At 34.3% G+C, this 25,450-nt stretch overlaps 1 protein-coding gene across 3 annotated transcripts in view; it reads left to right on the top strand.

The window, feature by feature from the left end:
- The window catches only part of SUSD1 (sushi domain containing 1), a 296,420-nt gene that overhangs the window by 148,208 nt on the left and 122,762 nt on the right, over nt 1–25,450 (top strand). For all 3 annotated transcript variants that reach the window (XM_031942900.1, XM_031942890.1, XM_031942907.1), the window contains exons 10-12: nt 5,698–5,887; nt 14,679–14,773; nt 19,844–20,030. In XM_031942900.1, coding sequence (XP_031798760.1) covers nt 5,698–5,887; nt 14,679–14,773; nt 19,844–20,030 — 472 coding nt within the window. The remainder of the gene's footprint in view (nt 1–5,697; nt 5,888–14,678; nt 14,774–19,843; nt 20,031–25,450) is intronic.

Here is a 25,450-nt window from a genome sequence, read left to right as displayed (position 1 = left end):
GAAGTGGAATGAAGTTGAAATCAGAGGATTTGAATTCAAATCCTGATTCTCCACTTCTATTTATCTACTGGAATGACACTTAAAAAAAAAGTTAACACTTTTCCTATCTGGGTTTCAGTCTTCTCAATGACAAAATGAGGGGATTAATTTGATGACCTCTAAGATTTCTTCTAATTCTTTATCTTTGATCCTATGAAATTGATTAAATAATGGAAACTGACTAAATTTTTCTGCCTTCTCTTCTCTGGTCTATAATTTTGTGAAAATTTGTTTTGGAGAATAGCTCATGTTTTCTTTATTTTTTATGGGAAAAAATTTAAATCACAAACTTAATTCTGTTTTTAACATGTGAGAAACAAAATGAATAAAATGCCAAATAAAACTGTAAATCAAACAATATTTTAATAAAATAAAAATGCATACTTTAACAAAGCAATATCTTTTTTTGCTGTATTTCCCCTTCTGACAATTTTTGTGCTCTACAGAGTTTTGCTGCTGTTGTTATTTATATGTAATTGTAGTCCATATGTATGTTATTGTAAATTCACTTTTTTTTGTTACTTTGCATAGTGGCAAAATTTTTTCTTGTTGATGTGATTTTTCTTGTTGATAGGATGAATTTTTTTTTTTTATTATTATAAGAGACAGCCTAGAGTAGACAACATGCATTTCAATGGGACTTCTGCTGTTAATAGAAGTTACTAGGCAAGTCTCTTAACTTCAGTCCCTCAGACATTTTTCTAGTATTTATTTACTAAGCCTTGGAAAAATTGATTTGGAGGGAATTAAACTGATGAAATCACATATCATTTAAGTTCCTGCATTTAATTTGTTGTACTCATTGTTTTCCCATATTGAATCATCTGCACATTTCTGGCAAAACTCCTATTTGGACATAATACTTATTAAAATATATTACTGCATACTATTTTCTAATGTTTTCATTTATATATTTTATAGACAATACTAATGATACAAAGTTCTTTATAACTATCATATTTATTAATGATGATGATACTATCCTTTTCTTGGTCTTATCTCTGCTCAAAACCATTTTAGTCTCATAAAAAGATTGGAGGTACATACCATAATGCTCTATCTTGGGAACAGTCTTCTGTCCCTCTCTTTCAATCTTTTTCTTTCTGGACCAGATAGGTGATTTTATTGATTGTACATTTATAGTCTGAGAGTTGCCTAAGAGTTCTGAAAAGTTATGAATTGCCCAGGGGCACAGGGCACAGAGGTAAGACTTGAGTCAAGGCTTTCTTGTTTCCAAAAGCAGCTCTTTGTCTCTGATGCCATGGCATCTATGGGATTTTATTTTTGTTGTTCAATTTTTTTCAGTCTTGTCTAACTCTTCATAGCCCCATTTGGGTTTTGTTTTTGTGTTTTTGGTTTGATTTACCATTTTCTTAAGCTCATTTTACATATGAGATAATTGAAGCAAATAGGGAAAGTGACTTATTCAGGGTCACACAGATAGTAAGTATCTGGGACCAGAATTGAGCTCAGAAAGCTGGTCCAGTGCTGTGTGTCCACCTGCCACCCAAATGCCCATCCTACCTTTTGCAGGAAGGCTGTTCCAGTTCCTCTTAAGTCTGATACCTTCTCTAAATTGATTATTTCCTATTTATTCTGCAGATAGCTTCTTTGTATGTAATGAATTACATGCTGTAACATTACATTTACATGTTGTTATATTGGATTGCGAGTTCCTTAAGAGTAGGTACTATCTTTTGTTTATCTCCACTTTTGAATTTATTATTTCAATTACAGTTTTTAAAGAGTACAATTTCAAGTAAGCAGCAAACAAAAAAGTAATATGATCACCATTTAATTATACTATCATTATATATATATCTTTTTATAGTTTGACAATATAGCATTTAAAATTGTCTTTTCAATGTTTGTAGCAACCATTTGTTGTAGTGGCAAGGAACTGGAAATCAAGTAAATGCCCATCAGTTGGGGAATGGTTGAATAAATTATGGTATATGAATGTAATGGAATATTATTGTTCTATAAGAAATGATGGGCAGGCTGATTTCAGAAAAGCCTGGAAAGACTTTCATGAGCTGATGCTGAGTGAAGTGGAACACAATCAAGAGAATATTGTAAATAATAACAACAAGGTTATGTGATGATTAACGTGATGGACTTGGCTCTTTTCAGCAATTGGGTGATTCAAGGAAATTACAGTAGACTTGAGATGGAGAGTGCCATCCACATCCGGAGAGAAAACTGTGGAAACTGAATGTGGATCAAAGAATAGTATTTTCACCTTTTGGTTGTTATCATTGTTAGTTTGCTTCTTTTTTCTTTCTCATGTTTTTTTTTTTCCCCCTTTTGACTTGATTTTTCTTAAATAGCATTACTAATGTGGAAATATATTTAGAAGGATTGCACATGTTTAATCTATAATGGATTGCTTGCTGTCTTGGGGAGTGAGAAAAATTTGGAGCACAAGGTTTTGTAAAGGGGAATGTTGGAAGCTATCTTTGCATGTATTTGGAAAACTAAAATATTATTTAAAGACCCCCCCCACAACTCCCCCCAAATAAATACAATTTCCATTCTTTTAAATTTTTCTAGGACCTCTCCCAAGAATATAATTATTTTTGTGGCAATTCAATATGTATTTGAAAAAGTGGGTATATGCTTTGCTTTGTTTTATTGACAGTCCTCATATATCTTTGTTTTAAATCTTATGTTTTATGTTCCACCTTCTTATTTTTGTAAAAAAAAATACATTTCCTAACTTTTTTTATATTTTTCTTTTTATTTGCTTCTTGAATGATTCTTTTTCTTTACTGTAACTTTGAAGTTTGTATATAAATCTTGATTTTTGCATTTTTCCTTGTTGGGTTGTTAGGAAAATGATTTTTAAAGTAGTTTTATGAATTTGGGAGGTGCAGTTTCCTGAAATATAGTGACTGAATTCTTTTTTTCTTAGAAATTTTCTGGGAACTCAACAATTCTGAGGTTTTTTCCTTTATTTATCCTTCACATCTATAATTTTCATTTGCATTGTTTATAATTATTTCCCTTAATGAATTTTATTTTCTGGGATTCCCTGCCCAACCTCCTTCAATTGTTTTTCCACCTTCTATGATTGTTAATCCTGTTTTTTTAGTTAGAGCCTTTAATATTTAAAATTCTCTATTATTTTTCACCTTATTAGGTTTTGTCATCATTTCCAACCAAGATTTTTTTTTAATGTTATAATATGGTCTTAGAGGTCATAAAGTTGAAACTCTTCGTTTTATGTATAAGGAAAATGAGGCACATAGAGGTTAAGTGACTTCCCTAAGGTCAGGGCTAGTAGATGCCTGAGGTCTTTGAACTCAGGTCTTCCTCACTCCAAATCTAGCATGTATGTACTTCATCACTTGGCTGCTTCCTTTAATATCTTTAAAGATTTAAAAAATTTTTCAGGTCAATTTTTCTTTTAACTTAATTGCTTTTGTGTAACTCATATCCTGGGATTTCTTTAATTATTTCTAGTGATACTTCAAATATGATTTTATTATTTTTCTCTTTGATTCTCTAATTATTAATGTAATTGTCCTATCATATTATCATTATCATATCTTACTGTATTTGAACTCTCTTTGGCATGTTTATCATGGTTTTGGTGTGAGTTTTAAATTTCTTGTAGGAGTTTCTGGCATGTTTTATCTTATTTTTTTGGTTTACTTTAGAACATCAGTTTCCTGTATGCCCCATATGATCAGCATAGTGCATGGCTTACATTAGGCCCTTCATAAATATTTGTTGATTGATTGTTGAGGAATATCATAAAGTGCCACGGTTTTTTTCATCCTATCAGTCCACGTACTTCCCAGAAGAAAGACACCTTGTATTTTCTTTGCCATCTGAATAAAGTTCTTTGCATCTGAGCATAGTTAAATATTAGGATGGCCCTTTTAGAAGAATTGAAAATATCTTCTAAGCTGGCCTTCTAATTTGTTGGGATGAAACTCAGTTCAGTCTGATCACCTTAAGGCTAAAATGTGAGAGAATTGAGTGGACAGCAATTTCTTAAGATTTCCTTTCTCATACTTGCACAAAGAGAACAGGGGTAATGAGGAAGGAAGGATTAGCAAACACTGTGGGATATTAAACACCAAAGTCCTTGTTACATGAAGAGGTTCAACATCAGAAACTGATGCAATTTTGTTAATGAAAATTACAATAAAAAGATGCATTGTCATCTGCCTTTTTGCCAAATCCTAAGGGTTACTAGGCCTTTCCATCTGCTTTATGACTGATATCTCCTATCTATCTTGTCTCCTCCATTAGAATGGGTGCTCTAGGAGAGCCAAGACCATGTTCATTGTATTATTTGTACCCCTAGAGCTTAACATATCATTTTGCCCATTCATGCTTAATACATGCTTCTTCGTGGATTCACATTCATAAATTTCTTATGCTTTCCTATTGGTTGTCCTGAAGCCAGTCTTGTTTGTTGGTGAAAATATGTTCAATTCCTGATGTTTTTTCCCCCAATAAGCCTAAGATAAAAATAAACTGCTAGGTAGTGTAGAGGGTAGAATTCTGGGCCTGGAGGCAGGAAGACATTCTCCTGAGTTCAAATCTGGTCTGAGATACTTACTAGATGTGTGACATTGTGCAAATTACTTCATCCTGTTTGCCTCAATTTCCTCATTTTTAAAATGAACTGGAGAAGGAAATGGCATATCATTTTGCATGTTTGCCCAAAAAACTCCAAATGGGAGAGGATGTGGGAACAAAAGGTAGATTTGTGAACTGATTAACCATTCTGGAGAACTATGCTCAACTATTACCAAAGAGCTATAAAATGGTGTTCTTTAAACCAGCAATACTACTACCTAAGTCTGTATCCCAAAGAGATCATAAAAAAGTCCACCTGTACAAAAATGTTTGTAATTGCTCTTTTTGTGATAGAAATTGAAAATTGAGGGCATGCCCATCAGTTGGGGGACTAGCTGAACAAATTGTGGCATATAAATATAATGGAATACTATTGTTCTATAAAAATTGATGAGCAGGAATATTTTAGAAAAACCTGCAAAGATTTACATGAACCGATGCTGAGTGAAGTGAGCAGAACTAGGAGAACATTCTGTACAGTAATAGCAACACTGTGTGATCAACTATGATAAGCTTAGCTTTCCTCCACAATACAATGCACTAAGACAATTCCAAAAAATTCATGATGGAAAATGTTATCCATATTCAGAGAAGCAACCATGGAGTTGAAATGCAGATTAAAGCATACTATTTTCACTTTTGTTTGTTTCTTTTTTCTCATAATTTTCCTCTTTTGTTCTGATTCTTCTTTCACAATATAATTAATGTGGAAATATATTTAATATGATTGTACATGTTGTTCCCATATCAGATTGCTTACTATCTTGGGGTAGGGGAGGAAAAGAAGAGAAGCAAAAAAATTGAAAATCAAAATCTTATAAAGTGAATGTTGAAAACTATCTACATGTAATTGGAAAAAAATTAAAATAAAAAAAAAAGAAAACTCCAAATGGGGTAAAAAATAGTTAATTAGACATGATTGAAAATAACTAAACAACAAAAACTAAAATTGAATGAGTATGAAAAAATATTTTTCTTGCTTTATCTTCATTTTTCTTGAGTTCTTGATATTTAGAACCAAGCAGAATTTAACATTGCCTTATTCTTTCAATTTCATAACAGTTTCAAGTCCTGGGACAAAGACAGTATCAAAACAACTTTTATCATGAGACATCGTTTAACTTTACTACAAGAGAAAGATTTCCAGAGGTGTGTTTAGATCTGTACCCAAGAACTTATTATACAATAAATATCACCACCATGGCATTTCCAAAACATTCGGCACATATCATCATAGCAACACCAAGATCAGGTAGGTGCTGCCATCTTTCTTTTTTGGTGTATCTGATGACAGGAAGCTAAATTGTTCAAAGTGGTATGGTGGAATGTGTATAGAATCACAGATTTAGACCTGGGAGAGACCTTAGATGCTATTTTTTAAGATGAGGAAACTGAGGTTCAGAGAGGTTAATTTGCTCAGCATCCAGAGCTAGTAAGATCTGAGGTGGGATTTGAATCCAAATTTTTCCAGTTTTCAAATTCAACACCCTATCCATTAAACAATGTTCATCCCAGATATGACACAGTCTAGCTGTTTGGCATTGGTTAAGTCACTTTATCTCTGTAGAGGTTTTTATGTGTGCTAAAATTTTATGATTTAGAGATAATTCATATAGAAATAATTTAGAAATATCTATAATTCACATAGAAATTCATTTGCTTGCTCCCAAAATTGCACTTCCTGAAATTCTGAAATGGAGCTTCTGAGAGACGTTAGAACAGACATGATGACATGATGGTTAACAAGTTATTTTGATAATAACAGGAAAAATGAGTTACTTCCATGATTTCAATTGGACAAAAAATGTACATCTGGAGCATAAAATTCATGGAAATATCTAAAGAAACATGGAGGTTTTCTGAACTAAAGGTAAATCTGAATTTCAGATGATTTTTCTAACCAGGAATCATTTGAGAGTTGGGAATGAGAAATCTGGTAGACACCTCTATAAGGAAATAGAATTTGCTTTTGAATTTAGTCTTCAATTTCATATCTTTAAAGGAAGGAGTGTACTTGATCTCATAGTCTTTGATGAAATATTCCTGAACCCTTTTGAATGTATCTGTGCCTAACTTTTAGTTTCCCAATCTCAGGCTTAGCTCCCTCTAGACTCAAGGGCATCTGTTAACAGTTTTAACAAGTCAATGAAGGATTGAGAAGAAATCTTTTAAAAATCCAAACCAGTATTAAATTCCTTATCATAAATATAAGCTTTTACGGACAAGGACTGTATTAATTTTTGTCTTGATAGCTCCGGTGTCTGGCAAAATACATAATCTAAACATTTATTAAACATCTTATTGATGCAAAGCATTGTACTAGTCATTTAGAAAGAGAGGGGAGACAAGAATTTATCAATAATAATAATAGCTAACATTTGTATAGCATCCATAGGTACTTGATATTGCTTATTGAATGAATGAATAAATGAGCACTCTTACTCTCTGCTGACCTATCTTTCTAGACTCATTGAACATTATTCCTCATCCTGAATACCAATCCAGCAAAGTCTTCTCTCTGGTTCTCAGTCACAATATTGGATTTTCTGTATCAGTGCCTTTGAATGGTCGTCCCCCATTCCTGGAGCATACTCTCTCCTTTCATCTGCCTCATATAGTCCTTTTCCTTTAAGACAAAGCTAAGGCACCAAAGGTCTGAAGACTTTCCTAATTTCCCTCAACTACTAATGCCTTCTCTCAGTCTACTTTGTATTTAACTCATTTGTGTATCTATGTGCAAGTATATATTTCATTCACCTTATATTTATGCTACATCTATGTTTATATGTATTTGCCATATCTCCTATTTAGAATGTAAGCTCAATGTGAATAGGGCTTGTATCATTCTTTTTTTACTTGGGTCCCAAGGATATAACCTAGTGCTAGACACATACTTGTTGATTGATCTTCCAAAAGCAATGATAAGAATAAGTAAACTTAATATCATTCTGAAGTTGTCAGAAGGAAGATATTTCTTATAGGCAACACTATAATAATAACAACAATAATATTAACATTTCTATAATGTCTACTATGTGATAGGCAGTGCACTTAATATGCTAAGTGTTTTACAATTATTATTTCATTTGATCCTGACAACAACCCTAAAAGGTAGGTGCTATTATCATTCCTATTTTACAGATGAGAAGTTTGAGGCAGACAGAGAAGTTAAGTGATATGCATAGAATTATACAGCTAGGAAATATATGAGTTCACATTTGAACTCAGATCCTCTTGATTTACTAGCTGGATGAAATGAGAATAGCTTAGCACAGTGCCTGGAACATAGTAAGTGGTAAACAAATATTAATTATTCTTCTATTTTTAAATTAAATATTTATTTTCCTCCCACAACTCCTGTCCAAGTGACTAGCATAGTATTTTGCACCAGTAAGATATTTAATAAATGCTTATTGAATCAAATAGCATAGGAGAAGGTAGCAATAAGCTCTGCTTTCTTGATTTCCCCAGAGCAAAACTTTGTTGGTAGACAATAGCTAAGAAATTGCCCCTTTGGTTAGTTCAGCAGCTGGATCCTCTTCGTTCAGCAGCTGGATCCTCTTCATTCAGTAAGTATTTATTAAGTTCCTACTATGTGCTAGAAACTATGCACAATGGAAGTAGTCCCTTCCCTAATGGAGCTTATTGTCCTGTCCAAGGAGACACTGTGTAGATAACTACATTCAAAGATATGTGTACAAAAGAAAACAAGGTGAGCTTAGGGAAGTCAGTAATATCTGGAGAGATCAAGAAAGACCTCATGGTAGAAGGCAAGGCTTGGGCTGAATTTGGAAGGAAATCGGATATCAAAAGAATGGCTCTGATTCTTGTATTCTCTTAGTTATAACCTTCGTTCAGGTTGATTTTTGTGAAAAAATGGGGCACTTGCAAGTCATTCAGTAGTTAAAACCAAAAAGAGGTTTATTTCCCCCCACCACAATAAGAATATGCAACAAGAATACAGTGACATTTTGATTCTCTGGATTCAGCCCCCATGGACCCCACAAGGTTGGTTAATAAGGCAGAATACAGTGAAGATATGGTGACTCAGATGATTTTCACAAACCCATAAAGATAAGGGAACCCAATCCCTAATATACCTAGGAAATTGTAAATACGTAGGTGACCAGGAAGTTGTTTCAGTGAAGCTGGGTCAGTTTTCACACACATACACACACACACACACACACACACACACACACACACAGAGAGAGAGAGAGAGAGAGAGAGAGAGAGAGAGACAGAGAGAGAGAGAGAGAGACAGAGAGAGAGACAGAGAGAGAGAGAGAGAGAGAGAGAGAGAGACAGAGAAAGAGAGAGACACACAGAGAGAGACAGAGACAGAGAAAGAGACTTTTCTATGAGTGTGTATGAACATGTTGCTTGCCTGGTTTCTCTTTCATTGGGTACATTTCCCTTTTTCCTTGAAAGGAACCTTTACTTTCCTCAACTTATTTCCCTGAGGAATCACTCTTTAGGGTGATATTATAAAAGACAGCATATGATTACCCTAAGAATATTTACAGCATCACTATATACAAACCTAAAGACAGAGCTAACTAGCTACCTATCTAACCACAGGGCAGTCTTTTCCTCTGCAGTGAAGGTCAATGACTTGATGGTCAGTTGTGGAAATCACATGTGTAAAGACCTCATTTCTTATTGCTATTGGAGGCAGGGAAGGATGGAAATTCTCAGAGCATAAGATTGTCTTCCATATTATCTACCAGGAGCCACTTAAAAAATAGCTGACCTTGCAGAGATAAGAAAGAGAGGAAACACTTGACCTATGTGTTCCTGAGATAGTGATTAACTGGGGAGAGGATGCCAAAAGTGATTGTATGTTGGCTAAAGTAGGCCAGCCTCCCAGAACTTTCCTTGTATTTTCAAACATACCTCCTATGGGAAGTGCTTCATCTTTCTCTGCCAAATTGGTTTAACATCAGCACATTTGTAACCCAGAAATAAAAAGAAGGGAAATGGAGTGGGTGACCTAGTTCATATGGACAATGTGAGAAATAATAGCAAACTTTTTCAAGGGGAAGATGTGATTTTATCATTGTAGGAGAACTTCCAGTGTGGAATCTATCCTCCACTCAGGCACATAAGTAATGACCTCATGTTGTAGTTTCAAGAAAATTGCCTGGGGTCTCAAGAAATTGGTCACAGAGATGTGTAGACATTTCTGGTTCCAAGGCAGCTCCCTATCTGTCAAATGATGCTGCCTCTCATGTTTAATTGGGATTTTAATGTTTACAAAACACTTTTCTTAAAATATCTCTAAGAGGTAGGTAGAGCTATAATTTGAGAAATGGCTTTTCCCCAAGATGTTGATATTTAGAAGATTATGATAGTGTATATTCCTATAGCAGATGAAAACACTTAAACTTGACATATAGTTGAAATATTAGTTATCTTTTAAAATATTTTTTGCCTTCTTTGCAAGAAATTTTTCCTTAATTTTCATGCAGGATAAAAGTCATTTAACATAATCTTTACCTTAAAGCATCCTTCTCCAGGATATTTTGAAATAAATTTGCAAGATTAACTATCAACTTCATTAAGAGAAAACAATTTCAAAAAGAAAAAAAATACAAGAGTTAAAATAGAACCTCTATCCACAGGATGTGGTGTCCTTGTGGTCTCTGTCTGTTCACTGTGGGGTCTTGCATCTCTCTCTCCCTCCATCTATCTTTCTAAACAAAATTCTTCTAGAACTGATTTCACGTTGCTGCTTGCTCAGGTCATGTTTTATGGTACTTATCTTGCTGCAAGAATCACTAGTTACAACTCTTGAGTTTGATACTTAAAAGTATTGTGCTCAAATATTGTAAGATAATATTTGTAAAATGCTTAGCACAGTGCTTGGAATATGTAGTAAGTCCTTTATAAATTCTTGTTTCCTTTCTTCCTTACGTTTATTTCTAAAGCTTATGCCCTTATACTTATACTTATGCCCTTATACCAAATTTTGCCTTTGGAATACTCTCTTCCTTCTGATTCATTTCCTCCTCCCAGTTTTGAAATTCAATTTACTAAGCTTCTCACCTGTTCTCTCTGATGACTAATTAACATGGGAAAAATTGTTTAAATAAACTAGCCATTATATAACCCCATCTGCTTTCAGAAGCAGCTTTGAAGCTTGCTTCTCATGAAGTTACTTCTCCTGCATCCCCCCCCCATAAAGGGGCCCAAACTGTCCCCTAATGAATTTTTGAAACATTCTGAACTTAACAGAACAAGAGCAGAACAAGTTTAAACACCCGGGCTTTCCTCTCTACTTTCGTGTCGGAAATTAGTTTGGCAATGCTGCTGCTGGGAGAGGGTGGGGAGAGGAAGAAGCAGTCTATCCATGTCATCCTGGCCAAGTGGATTCAGTCTTGTGTGAATAACAGAAGTAAGGAAGTCAAGAACAAAAGGTCCTTTAGCTTTCAAACACTGAACCCACATCTTTATTAGAGGATTCCAGTTTTATGTAAAGTATCATATTACTAGAGTACAGGCAATCTGTTGTCAGCTGTTCCTTGCATTGGCTCATTTGTTTATTTACAATGCTTACTGTATGCAGGACATTATTATAGGTAACACAAAATCAAACATTGCGCAGTTCTGACCCAGAACACAGAGGGGAGATGAATGGTATACTAGTATGCAATAGCCCAAGGCAGAATGTTATGATATCCTAGAATTGGTGCAAAATTTGAGAGGAATAAAGTGAAATGATAACTGAGATGATCATAGAAGACAACTTTGAAAGTAACATTTCATCTCAACTTTGGGGAATGAATGATAATAGGTAGCTAATATTTATAGCACTGTTAGGTGGTGCTATGGATAGAGCACCAGCCCTGAAGTCAGGAGGACCTGAGTTCAAATCTGAATTCAGACACTTCTTAGCTGTGTGACTCTGGGCAAGTCACTTAACCCCAATTGAATTCTGTCAGACATACAATTTGATTTCTTTCAGTCATACAGTCTCTGCTAGATATAGAGTTGACACAGCTTCTAGTTTCTTCTAAAATTTGCTACCTGTTTATCTTGTATAGCTGCTGGTTCCCTGCTTAATTCCTGATTGTAAAATCAAAATCAGTTAACAAAAGTTTAGAGGTCACTCTTCTTGGAAATTGCCATAGCTTTTCTGGGTTTGAGGTTCCCTCTTTTCTCAATCCTAACATGATATGCGTTTCCCTTGTAATGACTAGGGCAGGGGAAAGGTACAGGAACAAAACTAAGTCTAAGGTCACAGATTTCCTCATTTAGCATCATTTTCCCCTTAAAATGCCTATGAGGCTAACAACATTTTTACCTCATAGGTTGTTCAGTAATTTTTCAGTAGAGTCCAATTCTCTGTGACTCCATTTGGGGTTTTCTTGGCAAGGATATAGGAGTGGTTTGTCATTTCCTTCTTCAGCTCATTTGATAGATGAAGAGACTGAGGTAAACAGTAAGTTAAATAACTTGCCAAGGGTCACACAGCAAATAAATGTCTGAGGCTGGATTTGAACTCAGGAAGATGAGTTTTCTTGACTCCAGGCCCAACACACTCTCCACTTAGCTGCTTGGGTACAATAATTAGCTGCTTTTTAAAGATAGGGAAAACTGAAGCTCAGATAGGTTATGATTTGCTAGGATTACATAGCTATTGTCTGTAGTGGAATTGAGTCTAGATGCTATAGAGCTGAAAGGAGAAAGGGAGAATGGGTGTAACTCAAAGACACAAAGAGTGATAAATATTTGCAAATTTGAAAAGTATTATTATTTTAGTGAAAGGATCTTAAGACTATCCTGGTCTGTGTAGTGAGTAGTGGGTATAGTTGACTGGAGTAAGACTCAATGGTTGCCAGTAGAGGAGGGTCTGGTTGCAATTTAACTGATATAGAAATAGGTTTTGCCTCTCTTAACATGTATAATTGATATCAGAAAGGGAGAGAATTTGTAACTCAAAATATAAAAAAATATGGAAATGGTAAAAAAATTTATAAAAAGAGAGAAAGGTTTGGTTATACATGTTGGTATGAAATCAAAGAACAAAGAGGGCAGAATGCTTGGAGAATTAGTTTGAAGGGAATAGTGTTTCAGGAGATGAACATTTTAGCTTGGTTTAGTATAGTGTAGTAGTATGAAGTGTTTGAGATCCCAAGAAATAGATTTGATATCTAATGGAAGAGCAGAGGGAGTGAGAATTCATTCATACAGGCCTATACAGGCATATAGGATGAATAGGAAAAACATTATTAAGCATTTACTAAGTGCCAAGCATAGGACTAAGCTTTGGAGATAAACATTTAAAAAGCAGAGTTAGTCCCATTCTGAGAGAGAGAGAAAGAGAGAGACAACATATACAGGGGAGTAGTTCCCCTGGAAAGAATTTTTTGGTTCAGAAAGTTGCTGGGAATTTTGAGTGGAGGCCCACTAGGCATAGGCTAACATGCCCCATTTAGGAAGCCGGGAGGATTTAATTTGATAATGGTTCACAGATCCATAACTAGAGAAGAAAGGGTATTCAGATGGTGATTTGTGCAGAAGTGAATCATAGACCAGAGCTCTCCAGGAAAGGGAGTAACTAGTGGGTTAAGGTGGGAGACCCACGGTTTTTTCAGGAACTTCTAGATTGTTGTTGGGGAGTTTGTGCTGGAACTGCTCCAAAAAAGGAGGGAAGGGCTTTGACATTATTTGTAGTGCATCTGCTCCCCACTGCTCCACGTATTGGATGTGTTTCCCAATGAGAGACAAGCTGGAATGCCTCATATACCATAATGAATAAAGGTTTCTGTTTCAGGAGGAGAAGGGTGGAATAGGAATGTGGACTTAGGATACATGGTACCATGACTAAGCTAGGGGACTGGCTCTGACTTCTAGCTCCATCAGATCTGGTTCCCTCTTTTAGGTGGCTGACTCAAGAATTAAGAAGAATCTCCTAGCCAGAAAAAGATTTAGGGTAGTAGTATCTTTGTCATTGTTATAGTTTTATGAAAAACCCTGGGATTTTTTGGCTATAACCTTGTGACTTTGTTGTTTCAGGGAATTCCAAGTTTGGAAATTCCCTCTACCAAAGTAAATTCGAAGTTGTTCTTTGATTTATAATATAGTTTGCCTCTAGTCATGAGAAGTTAAATGCCTGCAGTCGATATTTAAATTAATTCAGTCTTTTCACTGGAAGGTTAAATCTGAAGCTGAAGTTTAAATACTTTGGCCATATAATGAAAAGCTGGGACTCATTGGAAAAGACCCTGATGCTGAAAAAGATTGAAGGCAAAAGGGAAAGGAGATACCAAAGGATGAGGTGGATAGATAATATTATGGAAGTAATGAATATACAAATAATGAATACAAATTTCAGGAAATAGTGGAGGACAGAATGGCCTGGTTTAGTATATGGGTCACAAAGAGTTGGATACCACTGAATAACAAACAACAAGAGTTACACAACCAGTATGTATCAAAGATTGCTACTTGAATCTGGCTTCTTGACTAAGCTTGGCTATATCCAAGCCTCTATGAGTCCAATAAAAGATCCAGTTTTGAGAGATGATCTTGCAATATTCCTCACAGTTCAATGCCAATAACTAGGAAATCTGTTGTTAGCATGTATTTGGGAACAGTTTCCCTTAGGAGGCATATAGTAAGTGTTTGCTGAATTAAATTTAATCCTCTTTGTACTTAATGTTGCTCTATATACAATTGCCATTCTCAGTTGAGGAATCAGGGATTGTTTGGGACCTTGTTCAGAACTTCTTACTCTCTCTAGTGAAAACTTGTACTGATGAGAGAGCCTGAGAACAGATAGCTTTTAGTTTGAAGTCTTTTAGTGAGGTTGAGCTTACAAAAGTAAAATTAAACAAACATCTCATCTCTCCTGACAAAACTCACACTGAATTAAAAGTTGATTCTCTGCAGCTGAATTTGTTCTTGTAGAACTGATTAGAAAAGTTATTTGATAAAAAAAAAATTATGAATAGTTGTGTTGTGTGATGTTTGGGTTTTTGTTTCTTTATATTTTGGTGGAGAATAAATTGCTTCCTCATTTTTTTCTTGTCTTTCAGTAAAGCAGATTATAAGTAACATTTCAGTTCTTAATGAAACCTGCTTGAGATGGAAGAGAAATATGAAGATGGATGATTCAGAGGAGATGTATTTAGTAAGTTCAAAACTGATCTAAATTTTTGCCCTGAGTAGGAAGTTTGAATTTCTTACAAAATTAAATAAAACCTGGAAAAATATCAACAAATTTAGACATAACCTATGAATTGCATTTCAGCAATTGTACTATTCAAGTTAGTTTGCATTTTTTAAGCAACCTGCTGTGTGCCTTAGTGCTGGGCATATAAAGAAAGGTAAAAAATAATTCTAACTCTCAAGGAGCTCACATTTTAATGAAGGAGATAAAATGAAAATTAGTATGTATAAATAAAATATATACAGGAGGTAGCATGGTGGATAGAGTACTAAGCTTGGAGTCAGGAGGACTACTCTTTGTGAGTTAAAACATGGCCCCAGACACTTGTCAACCAGGACAAGTGATTTAATACTGTCGGCCTCAGTTTCCTCATCTGTCAAATGAGCTGGAGAAGGAAAGAGCAAACTACTCTATGACCCCAAATGGGATCATGAAGAGTTTTTCATAACTGAAAAAAATGATTGAACAACAACAATATCAGAAGAAAGACACGAGAATTGAGAGATTGGAGTGGCTTCTTGTACAAAGTGATACTTTAGCTGAAGTGAGACATGATGGAAACAAGGGAAGACAGGAGGTGGAGATGGAGGGAGAGAATTACAAGCATGAGGGCCAACCAGTGAAAATGCTCAGAGTTGGGAGCTGGGAGTGTCTTGTGTGAGGAATCACAAGGGGGCCAGTGTCATTGGACAACAGCGTATGCAATCAAGCAAAGGGAAGAATCAACCTGGTTATAAAGGGCTTAAAAGCCAAACAGGGTTTTATATTTGATCCTGAAGCTCATAGGGAGCCAATAGACTTTGTGATAAATAATTTGATGTGAGAGGACAGTGTTGAATTAACCACATGAGGAAATGGGAGAATCAATATTATCCATGCTAAAGAAAAGAAGGTTTGAGCTGGGGGAGAAAACTCTCAGGGCTTAGTGGATTACTTTCTGCATAACAATATTTCAGTCTATCCTAGAAACTTCTATCAAAGTTAATACTGAACTAATTGTCCAGAGATAGGAGAATATTGCTTGAAGATGTCTAAAGTATAAGAAGAGAAGGAAGAAGATGGGTTGTTGGCAACAAGGAGGCAAGTGAGAACAGTGTAATGATTACTTTAGGAATTTAGGATGAAGGGAATATATTGGATTTATGGAGAAAAGGGCAGATCATTCATCTCAGGAAGAATGGGCAGAGACTTGTAGGAAGAGGTAGGAGTGTAAGGTGGCAAGGAAACCTGCTTCTTATTCCTCCCCACCCCCCCCAAAAAAAAAAAAGAAAAAGAAGAAGGAATAGAAACACTCAAGGAATTAAAATTATGCATAATTTCTAAAAGAAAATTTAAAATTCATGGGGTAGCTGGATGGCAGAGTGGATAGAGCTTAGGCCCTGGAGGCAGAAGGATCTGACTTCAAATGTGACATGGGCAAGTCACAACTTTGCCTCTCAAAATAAAAAAAAGAAAAATTTAAAATTCCATCCAAAGAAATGATCAAACAGAAGAACTCTGATAAAATGAAACAAACAAACAACCCAATACACAGAATATAAGAAGTAGAGGTAGAAATGCTAGCAGAAAAAAATGTTTTGAAAGGAAATGAATAGTAGCATCAGAAGCAAAGCTAAAACTTTAAAATTGCAATAAATTCAGTCTGTTGTTGTTCAATCATGTTCAGCTCTTTGACACATTTGGAGTTTTCTTTTTTGGGGTAAGATACTGAAATGGTTTGCCATTCCCTTCTCTAGCTCATTTTACAAATGAGAAATGGAGGCAAACAGGATTAAATGACTTGTGCCAGGTCATACAACTAGTAAATTTCTGAGGCTTTGAACACTAATCTTCCTGACTCCAGGTTTGGCATTCTAGCTGCAGTGAGATCTAGCTGCCTTCCCCTCTCTCTTCCTCTTTCTCCCTCCCCCCCAGCCATCAATAATAATTACAGTAAAGTAATTAAACCAAAGATATAAATGAAAGCATCAACAATTCACAAAGTAAAGTCAAGAATCAAGTGAGTATGACATTCTCAGAAAATCATTGTGAGATCTAACTTTTTAGAAATCCAGTGATGGAAAGGAATTTGAAATTTTGCTAAGAAAGAGATTAAAATAAATGTGTATATTTTTATTTTTTTTTTTTGCCAGAGATACACTGTTAGATATATTCCTCAATGAAATCATTGGTAAGAAGACCCTATCTATAACAAGAATATTAAAAGCAGCATTTGTTTGTAGTAAGTCTAAGCAACTAGAAACAAAGTAGATATGTATTAATTTGGAAAATGGCTAAAAAAACATTGTGATGGATCAATGTAATACATCATAACTTTGCTCTAAGAAACAATGAATATGTTAACTACAGAGATGCATAGGAATACATGTATAAAAGTATGACAAGTTAATTAGGCAGAAGAGAAAAATAATATTTATTTATTATTGACTACATGACTAAAACAATGGAAATGGAAAAAGTAGTAATGAAACAATCAAATCTGAATATTCTGAAAGTATAATGACCGACTTTTGGCCCAAAAAAGAGATAGAAGAATGTACTTTATACCAAGCCTCTTTCTTTGTAGATCCAGAGCATCATATAACTGTCAGGCTTCTTCAATGTGTTTGTTAGTTTTGCTGAACTTATTTTATTACCTTCCTTAGGTATTATTTATTACCTATTAGAAGATAGATCATTGATACAAATTTATTAATACTTGTGCTTGATCTGAAAACTCAACATATTCATTTTATCATTAATACAAGTATTTAAGAGTATAAATTTGCTATTGAGTACGTTTTTAAACGAATTCCCTAACACCAAAAGTCTTCTTATTATATTGCAACTCATAAAAGTACATTTGCCTTTCTATATTTATTTATAGCTTCTTTGTGCCCTTGAATATAATCAATTTTTATAAAATTTTCATGTGTAGTTTTCTATTTAGTTCTTTTCATGTCTAACAAGTTAAATTTCTTCAGAATATTATTCCAATCAGCATTTCCTTTCTTTTTTTTGTGCATAATTCATTATATTCTATTAGTACAATGTTAAAATCTTCTGTTATTGTTGATTTTATACCTAATTATTTTTGCAAATCAATTAAATTTGCCTTTCAATTATTTGGCAATTAGGGGTACAGAACATAGGAATACAGGAGGGAAATAGAGAAGTGCTTATTTAGACTTCCCTTGGTTAATCTTATTTTATGCTCTTCTATGTTCTCTCTTGGTCTGTCTTTTCCACATATAGAATGATGATGATGATGATGATGATGATGATTGTGTTGATGATGATAATGATGATGGATGATTATCATCACAATAATTAAACATTGTATCATATCATATTATAACAAAACTATATACTATATTGTCATATATTATTATAATTATATAATATAATACCTTGTATTTATATTGTATTGTAAAAATTTGTGAAGGTATTACATAAATATTTTCTCACTTGATCCTTATAACAACCTTGGGAGGTAGGTTCTATCATTATATCTATTTTATATTGTTTCCATTTTGCAGATGAGGAAACTGGGGCAGGCAAAAATTAAATGGCTTGTTCAGAGTCATATAGCTAGGAAGTATTTGAATCTGGATTTGAACTCGGATCTTCTAGTGTTCTACCCACTACTATTACCTAATTATTATAGTAAATAATCTCTGGACTCAGTATTCTGTCCACTGTACTATCCAGGCACCTAATAGGATCATGGGTATACAGTTAGAAAGAACTTTAGAGACTAGATTCTAGTCTGATGCTGTCATTTTACAGATGATAATCCTGAGGCCCACAGCAGTTAAGTAATCCACCCACAGGTGACAAGAATCCAAAGCTTGGTATCTCCAAATACAGTATACTTTCTTCCATTCTATACTCGGAGTGATTTTCCCTGTAGTTTTTATAAAAGAAGATGCATATGTATGTATGTGTATGTGTGAATGCACATTTATATATATAGATATATCTATAGGTAAATATGTGTGTATTTATATTCTCAAAGTATTGGTGGCCTAGGAAGGAGGCAGTGGGTTACATTAGAAAGAAAATCAAATTGGGAATTGTGACATACAGAACTGCCACTTGACACCTCTGTTACATTTTGGGAAGTGACATAACCTCATGGGGGGAGAGAGAGAGAGAGAGAAAGAGAGAGAGAGAGAGAGAGAGAGAAGAAAAAGGAGAAGGAGAAAGAGGAAGAAGAAGAAAGGAGGAGGAGGAGAAGAGAGGAGGAGGGGAAGGAGAAAGAAAGAGAAGGAGAAGGTGAAAAAGGAGAAAAGGAAGGGGAAGGGGAAGAGGAAAAAAGAAGGAAAAGGAGGCGAAAAAGAAGCAGGAGTATGAATAGTAGCAATAGTAGTACTGCCACCTCATCCCTCTCTCAATGTTGCTACATGGATTAAAGGAAATAATTTTTGTGAAAGCACTTGGAATTGAATTCAACAAATCTTTATTAAATAGTCATATGTGACAGACACTATGGAAGGTCCTGGAGAAAGAGATAAACATGAAATTACCTCTGTCATCAAGGGGATTATATTTAGGGGAGGGAGACTAAATAACATATACAATTTTATGCATATGACACACATATGGTACATCATATATACATATACACATACACACAAATTTCTGGGAGAGAGTACATTTCTGATATGAAGGACAATTTGTTAATAGGATAGAGAAATCTGGAAAGTATAATGAAAAGTAAGGTCCAATGAAAGAATGGAGAAGAAATGAAGCTGACATGGTATGAATATGACAGGGTATATGAGAATGGCAATCAGGGGAGGGAGTCAAAAGTGAGGATTCTGTGTGGACCCATAGACTGTCAATTGTCATGTTTTTCAAACAATGGTAATATTGATTTGATTATCAGCCTCTGAGCAAGAGTTAAAAGTGCTGTGTGTGCATATAGGCATTCAGATGATGAATCCCTGATCTTGTCTTGGGGCTATGTAGAACTCTATAAAAAACTGCATAAACATAAGGAATTTTAATCATTGTTAGCATCTTATTTCCTGAACCTCTTTGTTACAGTTCCATATATGGGGCCGCCGAGGGTATCAGAAGGAATTTGACCAGGAAGTATCATTTAACCTGACCACTGGCAGTTGGGCTCCTGAGGTTTGCCTGGAGCTGTACCCAGGCACCAACTACACTGTAAACATCACAGCAGCATCCTCTGGACTTCCTGTGGTGGTCTCGCTTATGACCCAGATAACTGGTAGGTCTTGGATAATTATTTACTTTTTGGATGAGGAATATGGTGACCTCAAAGGACCTTGGAAAGAAGGAGAGGGAGGTATCCAATGTACTGCTCTTATTCCAAGGAGCTAAATTCTCCTTGTATAATCATCATGGGTCTGTTGCCACTGGCTTTTCCACCTCCAGTGTTTTGGAAGTACCTATCACATGGTGTACCCTAGATGAGTATACAGAAAGAACATTGAATTAAATGTTCTTTAATGGAAGATCTGTTCTCTAGGCAAGTTTGGATACTAACAGCTGTGTGACCACAATCACTTATTCTCTCAGCAGCCCAGTAAAATGGGATTAGCTAATGTATGCAAAGGACTTTGTAAATTAAAACTACATAAGCCTCAGGAAAGACAGAACGGCCTAATGCATAGAGAGTCTAACTCACAACTAGAAAGACCTTGCTTCAAGCTCTGCTTCTCACACATATTATGTAACCTTGGGCTATCTAACACTTTAGTATTCTAGGTAGGAATTTCCTTACTTTGGAGTTCTCTGGACCAATACTAGCCTTTCTATGATTTGTATAATTAACAGTTAATTTATTATTTGTCTACTATATACACTGAGGATACAAAAAAAGTGGGAAAATAATCCTTCCTGTGAAGGAGATCAGTGTAAAGGGAGAGAGAGCATACAAATATCTCTGTACAAACAAGATATAAGCAGGTTGGATTGGAGATAATCAAGTGAGGAGAAAGCACAAGCCTTAAGGGAGACTGGGAAAGACTTTTGCATGTGGGCTTTTAGCTGGGACTTGAAGGAAGTCAGCAGATTGAGACAGGAGGGAGAACATTCCAGACATGGGGAATAGCCAGTGAAAATTCATGGAGCTGGGAGATGAAGTATCTTGTATGAGAAATTCCAAAGAGGCCTTTGTCACTGTATGTCTGAGTACATGGGGATGAGTAGAATGTAGCCTTGTTATGAAGGACTTTTGGCCAAGGAGTTCAGGTATAAATGGTTAGAATACAAATTGCTATTCTCCTATTATTCTTTTATATTTAATGAGTCATTTAGTAACCAGGTAGAAAAAATGACTGCTTTTTGTAATCACATTTGAATTAATATGCAATCTTACTTGTTATAGGCTCACTAAGAGCATCTTTGAGACAATTTCAATAGCAAATGGGATGATGGGAAAGAGTTCTATTTCATTCTGTTCCTACATATAATTCTTTGATACGTGTTCAGCCATTTTTTAATTGATGGACATCTCCCTCCTCATTGTCACTATAAAAAGAGCAACTATAAATATTTTTCCACATATGAATCTTTTTCCTTTTCTTTGATTTCTTTGGCTTATAAACATAGTAAAGATAGTGCTGAGTCAAATGGCATAAACAATTTTATAGCCCTTTAGCTATAGTTCCAAGTTGTTTTACAGAATGGTTGGACTAGTTCAGGATTCAAACAGCAATACATTAGTGTACTTCTTTTCTCATATCCCTTCCAGCATATGTTATTCTCCCATTCTGTGACATTACCTAATCTGTGCCGCAGAGTTGTTTTAATTTGCCTTTCTCTAATATTAATGATTTAGAGCATTTTCATGTGACTATTGATAGCTTTGATTTCTTACTCTGAAAACTATTCATATCCTTTGATTGTTTATCAATTGAAGAATGACTCTTTTTAAAAATTTTTTTGGCTTATATGAGAAATGAGGCCTTTATCAAAGACATTTGTTATGAAATTTCTCTTTGCATTTTCCTTCTAATATTTTGCTATATTGGTTTTGTTTTGTACTTTCCTTCTAATTTTTACTACATTGGTTTTATTTATCTAGGAACTTTAAAATTTTATGCAATAAAAATTATCCATTTTACTTACCATGATCCTCTCTGTCTCTTGTTTGGTTATGTATTCTTCCCTTATCCATAGATCTGGCAGGTAAATTTTTCCATGCTTCCTTAATTTGATTATGATATCACCCTTAATGCCTAACATGTACTCATTTTGACCTTATCTTGATATACAGTGTGAGATGCTGATCTATTCCCAGTTTTTGGGCAGACTATTTTTTAAGTTTGCCAGGAGTTTTTGTCAGATAGAGAGTTATTGTCTCTAGAGCTTATATCTTTGGATTTACCAAACACTAGATTATAGTGGTCATTTACTATTGTATATTGTGTATCTAATTTATTCCAGTAATCCACAACTCTATTTCTTAGCGAGTCCCAGCTTATTTTGATGATTACCACTTTATAATATAGCTTGAAATCTGATGCTGTTAGACTGCCTTCCATTTCCCCCCCCCCCATTTATTCCCTTGATATTCTTGATCATTTCTTTTTCCAGATGAATTTTATTATTTTTTTCCTAACTCTATAAAATAATTCATGCTTGGTATGGTACTAAATAAATAATTTAGGTAGATCTGTCATTTGTATCATATTGCTTCAGTCTACCCATAAACAATCATTATTTCTCCAATTGTTTAGATTTGCCTTTTTATGTGAAATTTTTTTATAATTATGTACTTATAGTTCCTCAGTGTGTCTTAATAAGTAGACTTCCAAGTATTCAATTTTATTTCATTGTTTTTCCTTCTTTAAAAATTTATTTATTAGTTTTTGACATTTACTTTTATAAGATTTTAATTTCCATTTTTCTCCTTCCCTTTATCCCTCCCAAGACAGCAATCAATCTGATATATATGTGTATACACACACACACACACACACACACACACATATATATATATATATATAGAGAGAGAGAGAGAGAGAGAGAGAGAATCATATTAAAAACATTTCCACATTAGTCATGTTTCCAAGTACTTTATATTGGCTGTAGTTATTTAAAATGGAATTTCTATTTCTATCTCTTCCTGTTGGTAACATTTAGAAATACTGATGATTTATGTGGGTTTATTTTAGATCCTTCAATTTTGCTAAAGTTGTTAATAATTTCAACTAGTTTTTTTCATTGATTCTCTAAGATTCTCTAGATGTATCATTATATCTGTAAAGAGTAATAATTTTGTTTCCTCATTGCCTATTCTAAGTCTTTCAATTTCTTTTTCTTGTCTTATCCCAATCACTGGCATTCTGGGAGGGGGGCAATTGGGGTTAAGTGACTTGCCCAAGATCACACAGTTAGGAAGTATTAAGTGTTTGAGGTTGGATTTGAAGTCAGGTCCTCCTGACTCCAGGATTGGTGCTCTCTCCACTGCACCATCAAATTGCCTCTATTGATAACATTTTTAATGCAATATTGAATAAAAGCTTTATTCCTGATCTTATTTCAAAGACATTTAGTTTATCCCCATTATAAATAATGTTTACTTGCTTGCTTACTACTTATTTTAAAACAATCTACCTTGATTCCTATTTTGTCTAGTGTTTTAATGGGAATGGTACTATATTTTCCCAAAAGTTTTTTCTCTATTGGCATAATATATGATTTTTGTTACTTTTATTGTTGATATAATCAGTTATTATTATAGTTTTTCTAATATTGAACCAGCATGAATTCTAGTTGACTTTTTTGTTTTACTTCTACTTTTATTAACCTCTCCTTCAATTTTTTAATATGTCTATTTTGGTATTTAATTGGGGGATTTTAATTTGTTCTTTTCTAGGTTTTTGTGTTGTTGTTGCATGCCCAATTCATTGAGTTTCATGTTGACATAAGCCTTTAGAGATATAAATGTTCCCTTAAGTACTGCTTTGACTACATCCCACAAATTCTGGTAACTTTGTCTCATTGTCATTCTCTTTAATGAATTTTTTTGTTGTTTCTGTTTATTCTTTAACTCATTCTTTTCTTAGGAATAGATTATTTTACTTTCCAATTAATTTTTGATCTATGCTTCCTAAGTTTTTTATTGAATTAATTTTCATTGCATTATGGTCAGAAAAGGTACATGTAATATTTCTGCTTTTCTGCATTTGTTTGAGGGGTTTTATGCTCTAATACATAGTTTTTGTGAAGGTGTATACAGTCGATAAAAAAAGTATATTCCTTCCTATTTTCATTGTTTTCTCCAGAAATTTATCAAATCTAACATTTCTAAATCTAAATTTCTTTTAATTTCCTTAACTTCTTCATTATTTATTTTATGATAAGATTCATCTTGTTCTGAAAGGGGGTAAATTGAGGTTCCCCACTAGTACAGTTAAACTATTTTCTCCCATATCTCATTTAATTTTTTCAGTAAGAATTTGTTGCATATAGGTTTACTACTCATATTAATCTTCATTGTCTATGGTACCTTTTAGTAAAATGTAATTTACCCAGGTTATCTCTTTTAATTAGGTCTATTTTTGCTTTTGTTTTGTCTGAGATCATGATTGCTACCTTTGCCTTTTACTTCAGCTGAAGCATAATAGATTCTACTCTAGTTCCTTTTTTTTTTTTTTAACTTTGTGGGTGTCTTTCTGTTTTAAATGTGTTTCTTGTAAACAACATACTGTTAGATTTTGATTTCTAATCCATTCTTCTGTCCTCTTCTGTTTTATGGGTGAGATCATCTTATTCATATTTTCAGTTCTGATGACCAACTCTATATTTTCCTCTATTCTATTTTCTTGTTTCTCCTTCTCTCCTTTTTATCTTGTCTCTTCCCAAAAGTTCATCTTGCTTCTGTTCACTGCTTCCCTTAATCTACCTTCCTCCTTATTAACCACCCTTCTTTCTCATATCCTCTTTCCCCCTTATTTCACTACTGGGTAATAGTGTTTCTATGCCCAATTAGATATGTATATATAAATATAGATGTATATTTTCCTTCTGAACCAGTTCTGATGAAAATGAGATTCAAGCATTGCCCACTCACTTCCCCATTTCCCCTTCTACTGTGAAAACTGTTCCTTGTGCACTTCACTTATGTGAGATGATTTTCACTATTATTTTTCTCTCTTCCTCCTTCTCCTAGGGCATCCCTCTTTTTCACCCCTTCATTAAAAAAAATCTTCCCAATATAATAAACTCAAATCTGTGTCCTCTGTTTATATTCCTTCCTTCTAACTGTCCTAATAATGATAAAGTTCTTAGGAGTTACAAGTATTCTCTTCCAATATAGAAATCTAAACAGTTTAATTATATTATGATCCTTATTATTTCTCTTTCATGTTTACCTTTTTATGCTTCTCTTGAGTCTTGTGTTTGGATGTCAAAATTTCTATTTGGCTCTGGGCTCTTCATCAGGAATATTTGATAGTCCTGTATTTTATTAAGTGACTTTTCCCCCCTAACAATTATAATTAATTTTTGTGGATGATCCTTGGTTGTAATCCTAACTCCTTTGTCTTCCAGAATATCATCTTCTCAGCCAGATATCTTCTCCATTAATATTATGGTTGCTAAGCATTTTGTGGTCCTTGCTATAGCTTCACAATATTTGGATAGTTTCTTTCAAGGCATTTGAAGTGTTTTCTCTTT

Source organism: Sarcophilus harrisii, chromosome 1 (assembly GCF_902635505.1).
Source record: "Sarcophilus harrisii chromosome 1, mSarHar1.11, whole genome shotgun sequence".
NCBI classification, from domain to species: Eukaryota; Metazoa; Chordata; class Mammalia; order Dasyuromorphia; family Dasyuridae; genus Sarcophilus; species Sarcophilus harrisii.
Note: the sequence above shows the minus strand (reverse complement) of the source record. Positions and strands in the feature narration are given on the sequence as shown.